The sequence below is a fragment of the Aedes aegypti genome, unplaced genomic scaffold (genome assembly GCF_002204515.2).
Source record: "Aedes aegypti strain LVP_AGWG unplaced genomic scaffold, AaegL5.0 Primary Assembly AGWG_AaegL5_hic_scaff_398_PBJ_arrow, whole genome shotgun sequence".
NCBI classification, from domain to species: Eukaryota; Metazoa; Arthropoda; class Insecta; order Diptera; family Culicidae; genus Aedes; species Aedes aegypti.
The window spans coordinates 21,410-32,471 of record NW_018736064.1 but is presented as its reverse complement, the minus strand read 5'-3'; the positions used below and the strand labels follow the sequence as shown (position 1 = coordinate 32,471).

At 36.7% G+C, this 11,062-nt stretch overlaps 1 protein-coding gene across 1 annotated transcript in view; it reads left to right on the top strand.

The window, feature by feature from the left end:
• The first annotated feature begins 535 nt into the window (after positions 1-535).
• The window catches only part of LOC110681093 (serine-rich adhesin for platelets-like), a 30,284-nt gene continuing 19,757 nt past the window's right edge, over positions 536-11,062 (top strand). The window contains exons 1-2 of the mRNA XM_021856862.1: positions 536-781; positions 2,074-2,196. Of these exons, the coding sequence (XP_021712554.1) occupies positions 559-781; positions 2,074-2,196 (346 nt within the window). The 5' untranslated portion in view covers positions 536-558. The remainder of the gene's footprint in view (positions 782-2,073; positions 2,197-11,062) is intronic.

Below are 11,062 nucleotides of genomic sequence, written 5' to 3'. Positions count from 1 at the left end.
TTGAATTCCATTATTTTATAATACGCAGGAAATTATTACATGCAGATCGTGATTTTTGTCCAGCTCTGTATATGATTGATTTTAAATAGATATAAATCGAGAAGAATTTCCAATGTCTGAAATTAGAGTTTGCTGTTTGAACAAGATTCAACTCCATAAAGTTAAAAAAATCTCTCTTCTATCTTTCTATCTTCTATAAGAAAAAAATGGAATGGTGTTTGTAAGTCACAAGCTGGCGTGAGAGCGGGCTCTCAGATTTTGAAAGTTTTATCACACTTATGTTCCTAATGTGCTCCGTCATGTTTGTGTGTATAAAAAGTTCAGGTTATTCACTGCCTCTATACTTTTTTTTCTTGAAATAAGGGCTTTTTTGGTCTTTTGATACGAAATTTTGATTTCTGGTCCATAGTGTGCTGCTCTCTTCAGGGCCAGACTAAGGTACTCGTTCTGTGGCTGCCGTTCCGGTCTGTGTGATGAATATTTAGTATATTGCTTATGTATGTTTGTTTTTCCTCTTGTTTTTCCGCAGTTGCGCCGGTTTGTGCCTCCAGCAGTATCATGATCGTTGGTGCATCGCTGGACGAACGAGTTCCGGTTCCGTGCCATGTAGTGTCCAACCCGCGGGACGTTTCATTCGATTGGAACTTCTCAAATAGTGGCGAGCGCTTTGAGGTAACTAGTGGCCAATTTAACCTGCTGCAGGATTTCCACTCCTCAATCGGGGATAGCGACGAGTTTGGTGACAGTGCCTCGGTGTACGGCGGTTCGGAAGAGAATTTAGGTAAGTGTGTGAAACAAAAATGCATACATTATTCCCGGATTGAATTATTGGAGATCAAATGGTTTTTATATAGCAAAAATGTTGGTATTTTCCACTAGAAGGAAAAGATAAAGCGCGGAGAAGTGATTTCGGAACAATTTATACACATCGTAATAAATCAAAATGTTCCATGAAAAGTCACGATACCATGACTTTGTGAAAGATGTGGATCAGTCCTTCGTCATTAATCTCTAAATCTTATAAATGTAAATATTATACTACACATTGAAAATGCATTGCATATTGCTGTTCATATTCAGGTGTGGTAATACGTATATAATTGTTGATATTTCCAACAGAGATTTAACTTTCTTCAAACCAAAGAATGTTCTTTATTGTTACGCGGTCGATTAATGACTTATGATATAATTGTTCATATTTCAAAGGGAAATTTCGCCTTCTTTATTTAACACTCTGTCATATCTTTCCAATATTTTTTGGATCCAGCTATATAAATGTCTCCAATGTTTTTTCCTGCTTCAAATTCAAATGCTGTTCTTTACGTTTCTTTGATAGATATAGTTGTTGCCAGTTAAGCTGTTAAAATTTAGGTAAAGCATTTTGTAGCAAGGGTTTGCCAAATGCTTCTATCTTACTAATAATCTAATATTGGTAGAAAAGCAAAACTATAAACGAATGATTGACAAAAAGCTCTCAGTTACTAACTCTGGAAGTGGTCTCAGAACACATATCTAATAACCGGGCTACGAAACCAGTAGTACGAAATGTAACATAAAAACAGAATATAATGATTCAAGAAAATTGCTGTTGAAAATGGTTGTCAACCTTGTTCTGTTTTATTCAATACGTGCAGTAGTATTGATAATTTAAAATTGCCCTTCTTTTTTTTCTAACGCTGTTTTTTTTACTTTTGCACATACTTGATCATAAATATGATATAAAAAAACATATGAATAGACCAAATATATTACGTTTGACAAATACGCTGAACGAGACGATTCTAAAATATTCTATTCTATTCTAAAATGAACTGCACATGTTATTTGGCAACACAAATTTTCGTTTTCACTCACTAGCGCAGCTACTGGTACATCCACAATCAGGCACCCATCCTACATTAGCTTTGATACCCTTTGACGTGCACCGTATCCAAATTGGCAAAACCCAACGGTGCTCCTAACCCAGTTGACTTGATTCGAATCACTCCGTAATTAATCAGGTCATGCGAATAAATCAGAGTATCTACAACAGCAATTCATCCAACGCTTGTAATGACCATTATCTCGTTTCAGAAACCATTTACGAACTGCTTTACACCCCCAAAAGTGAACGGGACTACGGTACGCTGGCATGCTGGGGGAAAAATTCGATTGGAAAGCAACTTGAACCGTGTCTGTTTCAGGTCGTTCCCGCAGGTAAGTGATAGCATTACATTTCTCTAATTTTACCATGTCACGTTGAAACCGAGCATTTTTCACAACAGAAAGCAAGAAAATTGCTTACTACCACGCATTTCACGGTTTGTCTGGAACCTTTATGAGCGAAATTAAAATATCCACCGATTCAGCACCCACATTCAAAAGATATAGTGTTCAAGTATCTTCTCTGTGAATTTTGGAATATTTAAATGAGGGAAACAAAAGTTATAGTAATTTGAAGGTTTTGGGCTTTCATGAAGGGATATTCACATGGCATACACAAGTTCCATGAGAGAACATAATTACTTGTAAACGAATCAAGTTTGAATTGAGCATTCAAAAGATGTGACTTTCAAACATCTAATTTTGAGAATATGGTATCACTTCGACGAGATAATCAGGAATTGTATTTTGTGCATTTACCATCATTTTCATGAAAATTGATTTAGTGCTCATTCACACGCATTTGTTAAAATTAGGTACAAACAAACTAAAATGTCTACACAATTGAAACCCAGAATTCAAACAATACAGTCAATGACAGGAACCTTCCTTAGCTGAATGGTTAGAGTACGCGGATACAAAGCAAAGCCATGCTGAAGATGTCTGGGTTTGATTCCCGGTCGGGCTAGGATCTTTTCGTAATGGAAATGAAAAAAAAAAAACATTCACTTTCCTGGGCATAGAGTGTCCTCGTACCTGTCACACGATGTACAAAAGCGATAATGACAACTTTGGCAAAGAAAGCTCTCAGTTGGAAACTGTGGAAGTAGAGTGTCCATTTCCCGGCCATTTTGCTCGTCCCGGGATTCGGGACAAAAATCTATGCTTGTCCCGGGAAATCCCGGGATTTAACAGATTTTCAATAAAATTAGCTTTTTGGTTGAAATGGAAGTACAAATTTATAAACGCATTTTTTTTTTCAATGAAATAAACAGATAACTTTTTAAATTGATATGTTGATTATAGTTAATCACATTTCAGATAAGATTTTCTTATTCTGATGAAGTAACCTAATAAAAATCAGAACTTAGTTTGATTAATTACGAGTTTGCTATGGATTTTTCAAATTCTCTATGAAAGTATGATAAAAACTTAAGTCATAATTTTAAAGCAATTTGCTCAAACATTTGAAAAGTCATAAGAACGTTAGAACAAAAGAAACGATTAAAGATCATTGAAGGTATTGTAGATCATGCTAAAAGTTATTTACTGAAAATTATTGACTGAAATTAACTGCCGTGAATCGCAAGTCAGTCCCATCTGCATTTTGGTCAAAATTGAGTTGATATCATGTCAGTCCTACGTCAGATTTTTGCATCGTGTAATACAAAAATAAATCGTTATTTGGTCATTTTTATATTTTTCTTAGAAAGGTAACGGAGTAAGAGCAAATTATGAAAGTTTCATTAAGATCGAAACATGTTCCAATCTCCTGATTTTTTTTAATATTTGTATGGAAAACATGATTGAAAACTTCTCAGTCAATTTTCTCAATACCTACTTTTTACAGATGGTACTGACTTGCAATTTGCGGCACTTCAGGTGTACTTTCAAATTTGTTATCTCAGCATAAGCATATAACAACAACTAATGTTGAAAAGAAAAGCATTAAAACTTTGCAACTAGACAAATAAAAATATGTGTTTCTTACTTGGTAAATTGACCTTTTCATGAAAATAATAAATCGTTTATTCTCATTTTCATTATGCTTTTCTACTTTATCAAATAAAGTTGATAGCTTGGTTGATAGTGAGGACAAATATCATTGTTTTTCATTGAAATTTAGTAGTTTTCATCAAATTCTACGTACATTTTGGGAATCCCGGGATTCCCGGGATGTCAGAAATAAAATCCCGGGAAACGAGAAATCCCGAAATTCGTCAAATCCCGGGATTTTTTGTCCCGGGATGTCCCGGGATGGACACTCTATGTGGAAGTGGTCATAAGGACTGTTCATTTTATAAAATGGACACTTTGTGCATGCTGTATCTTTATAATTTATCAATGACATTTAATTCGGTTTTGTGCACATCGTTTGACTAGTATTGTACAATGTTGTGATAAAAAAACTTTTCTAAAATAATTAAATTTCACACGAATATGGAACAACGATTATAAAGGTCAATTTTTGGAGATTATCAAAATCAGTGATTGTTAGAAATTGGCTGGAAAATTCGACAATTTTATTTTTTTATTTTCAAAAAAGGCTTGTTCTTCAAAAGCATCATCAATCTGGAGCCTGATGGAAAAATCAAGTTATTTTTGGAGCAACAATTTTACAGATATAATAAAATAATTTTTCCCCTAGAATGTTTAGAGAAATATATTTGAAATTTAAAGGGAATTAATTTTGAGCTGATTTTTTTAGTTAAAAGTATATCCTGACGGAAGTGCTGATATAGTATTGATATGAAAAATGACTTACGCCTCCATAGAGTTACTTATTTAGTCCCCACGTCACATATAAAGAAACACAATTGCTTTATTCTTAGAAAACCTTTCAAAGTACATTGACAATCATCAAAATTGGCACTGCTGTAATAAAATCGATTTTATTTTCCTCATATTATTTTCATAATAGGTCATTCTGAGATTATCAATTGAAATATTCGGAGAAAACCGTTTACAATTTGCTGTAGATCGATAAATATGCGTACATGATTTTAAAAGTATGAGACTTTTTAGTAAAGCCACCATAAACAGTAAAATTTATACTTAAGACTGTGGTTTAAACTCATGATTTAGCTCTCCTTTATCCAAATATAGTTTCTTCAGCAATCGAAACTAGTTTAATTGATTTTTTTGAAGCTTTACCTTTAGTAGAATAGTAAAGGATACAAGCATACAATTTGTTCATAAAAAATAGGATTTTTGTTTTGCGAAAAATAATGTTAAACTTTGACGAACAGCTATTCTTATGATTTTTGGAAAAACTATTTAGCTCTTCAACCAAAAGCATTTTCTGAGATCTTATATTTTCATAGCATTGAAGAATAATAATTGAACGATGCACAGAAAACTGATTACGATTTGATCAATAAATAAAAAAGATATAGCATAAACAAAGTGTCCTCTTTATAAAGTGAACAGTCCTTAAGAACACTGCTGAGATGCAGCCGTTGTCCCAGTGAGGACGTAATGCCAAAAAGGAGATGAAGTGAGTGACAAAATACTGTTTTTCTAGACAAAATGCATCAAGATTGGCTGACCAAACGTTGAAGGGGCAAAGGAAACAAATATTTCTTGGGGGAATGGTTCTCTTTCGAAGACATGAACAACTCATTATTACCCAAACGTCATTCATAGCAACAATATGGTGTGAACAAATCTAAAAAATCCAAATCTTTATTAAACATTTACTACTCTCGACATTTTGTTTTTTTGGCGTTTTAAATTCTACGTTTTGTCCCTAAGGGCAACTTCACCGGTGGTTCATTTTTTGGTCTAAATGTATTCTAAAAATGGACCTGTCAAAATGATTTAGACCAGTAAAATAAACCAAACTTCACGAGCATGCATCGGTGTTGTATTTTTTTCCGATCCATTTCGAATGTGATCACAAAAACAAACATGATGGGGATGCTTGAAAAATGTGAAATTCCAGCTGGATGGATTTCTGTAGAAATTATTTAAGAACCACGCATTACACATACCGCGAAATTTACAAAGGAGTTCCTGGCAATTTCTGGCGGACTTAGGAATTCTAGGCGTTTTGCGTATTCATTTCTGCGTAGTGGAACTCCTGGTGGAACTTATCGAATAATTTCCGAAGGAATATAACCTAGAAGACGGACTTAGGAATTCTTGATGGATCTCCCGGTAAGAACTTTTGAGGAACTCCTGGTTAGAATTCGGTAGAAAACTGCCAGCGGGATTCTTGGAGCAACTCGCAGAAGAATTCCTGAAGGAAGTACGGTGGAATTCAGAAAAAATCCGGAAGAAACTCCGGATGAATTTTGGAAGGAACTTCTGATGAATTTCCAGTAGAGCTCCTTCTTGTTCCCGAATGAAGAAATTTCGAGGCATTCTCGGTCGAGTTCCGAAGCTATTCCAAGCGGCGTCCTGAACGAAATCTCAGGAGGTATTGCGACTGGAATTCACCTGAATAATTTGTAACCGTTCGGCGGAAATGCTCGAGGTGTTGTGACAACCGGTGGCTTTAGCGCCACTCTCGAATCCGAGAGACCACCGGCCGATTTTTATTTGCCCGACTGACCTTTAACCTCAGGGGTCCTCGAACGGTCGCTGGCTCAAACTCAAATTCAAAGCGCAAAACTAAGAAAGACTAGCTTTTTCCCCTCCGGACAACAAACCCACTGAAACTCGTTCAACCCTCTGGTCTCAACAGAAAAAAATTAAAAATGAGGATGAAAATCGAAGTATTAACGGAACGGAACTTAGAGCAATTGGAATGACTTCCCCTATTGCACCTAAACGGAAACGAAATAAATAAAAACGGAAACTACTCGATTTTCGTAAAACATCACAATTAATTCATTAATTTATTGACTTCGGGTTGGACTTTAGTTTGGGTTTGGACGGGATAGCAATTTACTAGATCATGGCCATGTCTAACTCTAACACATACCTGCGCAGGATTTTTCTTCGTCGTCTGTTGCCAGGAACCTCGGCGATGGCGGCAGAAACTTTCGTAGCGATGGCGACGAGAACCTCCGTTGAAATGGCGGCGAAGGGGAACAATTCGCCGTCGCTGCCTGATTAGCTTGCAGCGAAGTGAGTCCGCGCTGATATGACCGAAATTAAAGTTGCGAAGTGGGTGGCGGCTGGACGGATGGCCTCCGATTTCTTCCGGAGAGCGATTCGCTACGAATGATGTCGTGCGGCCCGGGAATTGACCGTCTTCCTCCGGACAAGGGCCAACGTACCTTCGTGCGGCCTCGCGTATGGCGCTCTGACCGCCCGCGATGAAATGTACCCTCACCGTCGGTTCAGGTCCGGAATCGTGGTGCGCAATTGGCGACGCAACGCTCGATCCGCGCTCTCCAATATGGTGGTCCTAGAACTGACGTAAAGGGGACCTCCGTCGATTGATTGGCGATCGACGGTCGTTCTTCGCTCCTCTTTCTGGCGAAACACCACACCTCGTTTAGCTACCCCTAAGGGCGGGCCTTGACGGTTGCACGGACTCAGTAAACTCCACAAAATACTCTTCGTCGACTCCGGTCGACTCACGAACTCCAGCCCTACCCAAAAAGCGCTAAGCGCTGGAAAGTCCAACACGAAATTTTCTTAATTATTTAAAATGAAAAATATTGACATTATAACGGAAATTACCTTTTTGAGTGTAAACTTGCACTAATAAAATCAAAAGTCGCGAATATCGGACTCACCAACTACAAACGAATCTCTTAAGAACAAACAAATCACATAAAAACCGTTTAGTACATTTTAAAAGACATCACTCCAATCACTCTTTACCTCTACAGAAAAACGTTTTTAACAAAGGTCACTACTAATAGAAATTATAAAATTGAAACTTTGACCTAAACTCGCGAAACTTCTGAATACCAGCCGATTTGGAAGCGAAATGACCGAGTCTCAGTTATACAACATACAAGAAACCTACTTACATAAAGAGCCTATTCTTTAATCTTTTTGCGCCCAAATTAAATTTGAAATGGCGAGAGTTCGCGCCTTCGGTAAACGAACAAGCTAAACGAATAAAAACATTACAAAGGTTTCCACATCACTACACATATCCCATACTGGGTGACGTCAATTTAGTACATTTAGTCAAGACACAAACCTTATCGATACTTTACGTAACACTGAGCTCAATCAAATTCAAATTCAAGTGATTTTGCTTAAAAAGATAAAAACGTCAAAAGTTCACTAAGTTTACACTATATTTTTTTAAGTAAAAACGTAAAACGTTACAAATTCTTGGATAAAATGTCCAGAGGAGTTTGGAGGAATTCTTGAAATTCTTAGAGGAATTCCTGGAGGAAATACCAAAGGAATTTCTTAATGAAACTTCCTGAGGAATTCCTGGACGAAATCCTCGAAAGAATTACTGTTGGAAATCCCTTAAGGAATTCCTGGAGAAAACCACCGGAGGAGTTCTAGGGAATATCTTCGCCGAAAACCTTGAAATCTCCGGAAGAAATCCTGGATGAAATCCCCAGAGGAAATAATATTAGAATTCCTCGCAAGAATCCCCAGAGCACTGTGTTTTATTATCTCGATTACATGCGCTTTTTGAATAGCGCCCAAATCGTTGATTTCAGTGGTATAGTTTGTTCGGAGAAGTTTCTTGGTATATTAAAGCGCATCTATTGAAGCAAAAGGTTTTGTGATCAATCCACCTAGCAGTGAGATAGAAAAACTAAAATAAATCTTCGGGAAATGGTTTTAACGAGTTTTTTCATACAAATTTGTGTACATTATGTTTAAAAAGTTCATAACTCTTTTACAAGAGTTTAAGTATTTTTCGTGTGTTCTACAAAGTTATCAGATATCTTGAAACGTGTGTTTTTGCTGAACATTGTACCTCTCTATCACTTAAAGCAAAAGAATTATCGGTCGTATTCGTTTTAATAAGGCTTATTTGTTTGATTGTGAAAACCCATGGAAAGACACTTATAGACAAAAGTTTTTATCAACTGCCATAAGAGATGATATGGTAATTTCATCATTTGTAAGAGTTATCTGCGCTATTTTGCACTAAAGGGGCCTAAACTACCCTTTGAGAAAAGAGTGATTCATTAATAACTTTGTTACTTTAAAAGATAGCGTGATGATATGTTCTGCAAAAACATGTTTTTTTTATAACAACCAACTTTGTAGAAAACTCAAAAAATGTTAAAAATCTTGGAAAGAAGCTATGATAAAAAATATGATTTTATGAATGAGGGGTCATTCACATACAACGGTATATATCTGAAAAAGTATTAGAGATAATAATATTCGACAAAGTGATTTTAAATTTCCAATTCTACAACTTTGCGGAAGACACCAATTGTATATCTAAATGTTTTGAAATTATAGTTTTTCTATCTCACTGCCAGGTGGATTGATCACAAAACATTTTGCGTCAAAAAATGCGCTTTACTATACCAAGAAATTTGTCCGGACAAACTATATCGCTAAAATCAACGGTTTGGGCGCTATTCAAAAAGCGCATGAAATCGATAAAATAAAACACAGTGCAGAGAAGTGCTTGAGGATTTCCCTGGAGGAATCATTTAAATCTCCGGAGGAATTCTTGGACGAAATCTTCGGAGAAATTTCTGGTGTAAATCCCCCAGCGAAATTCCTGGACGAAAATTACGGACGAATTCTCGAAAAACATCCCTGAACGAATTTCTGAAGAAAATCCCGGAGGAATTTCTCAATGAAATCCCCGGAGGAAATTCCCGAAAGAATGTCTGGACAAAATCCCCAGATAAATTCTTGGATAGAATCACCGAAGGTTTTCTGGGGGAAATCCTTGGAGGAATTCTTGGCAAAAATCTGCGGAAGAATCGCAGAAATAAATTCCCGAAAGAATTCCTGGAGGAAATCCCCGAAGGAGATCTTGGGGGAAAACCCTCAAGAAATTCATGGGAAATCCTCAGAGGAAATACTATTAAAAATTTTCTGATGAGCACAAAGGGGATATTCTCGAAGGAATTCCTGGAGGAGATCTCCTGAGGAAGTCTCCGGAGGAAATCTCCGGATAATTCTTCTGAAAAAATCTTCCGAAGAAATTGTGGGAGATAACCCTCGAAGGAATTTATTAACGAATTCCTGAACAAAATCCTCAGAGGAATTTCCATTGGAAATCGCCTGAAGAATTTCCGGAGCAGTTCTTAGTGGAAATTTTCTTATATTGGAAAGAAAAAATCCGTAGGATTTTTTGCAAAAAAAACTGGAGAAATTCCTTGTGCTAATCTCCGGAGAAATTCCTGAAGGAAATGCCCGGATAAACGTTCTTAGAAAATCCCCTATGGATTTTTTGGAGAATATGCCTCGAAAAATTTTATAATGAAATCCCCACAGAAGAACTTAAAAAAATCCTGGAGGAATTACACGAGAACTCTGGAGGAATTACCGGAGAACGTCTAGTGTAATTCACAGAGAAACTCTTTAGATTTTTTTGGGAACTTTGGAGTATTTTCCGATAATTTTCCGAAATAACTTCGGAGGATTTTCAAAGAACAACTATAGGAACTCTGAAGAATTTCTGTTGAAACTCCAAAAAAAAAATCCTGGAGGAAATATTGAGCTTCGAGAAATTTATGAAGGAAATTCGAGGAATTTCTGAAGGAACAATGAAAGAATTTCTTGAGAATCTATGAAAAAAAATCCGTAGGAGTTTACTGTGGAGCTCCGAAGGAATTCCCGTAGTAACTACTTTAGAATTCTCGTGCAAACTTTGAAGAAATTCCAAATGGAGCTCCGAAGGAATTCTTGCCAAGTATGCTGAAAAAAAAATCCTGAGGGAAATCCGGAGAAATTTAGAGAGGAACTCTGAAAGAATTCCTAGATAAACAGCTAAGATAATCCTGGACGAACTACGAAGAAATTGTGAAGACATCTCCGGAGTAATTCATTGTGCTAATCCTCAGAGGAATTCCCGAAGCATATCTCTGGATAAATCCTCTGAAAAAATCCTCGAGTCAATTTCGGGAGAAAATACCCAACGAAATTTTTTAATGAGATCCCTGGAGAAATTCCTGAATGATATCCCCAGAGAAAGTCCTGGACGAAATCCACGGAGAAATTGCTATTGGAATTCCCTTGGGAAATCCCTTGCGAAAATCCACGAATGAATCCTTGGAGATATTCCCAGATGAATCCTTGAAATCTCTAGAGAAATCAGTGGAGATAATTCTCGGAGGGATTCCTGGACAAAATC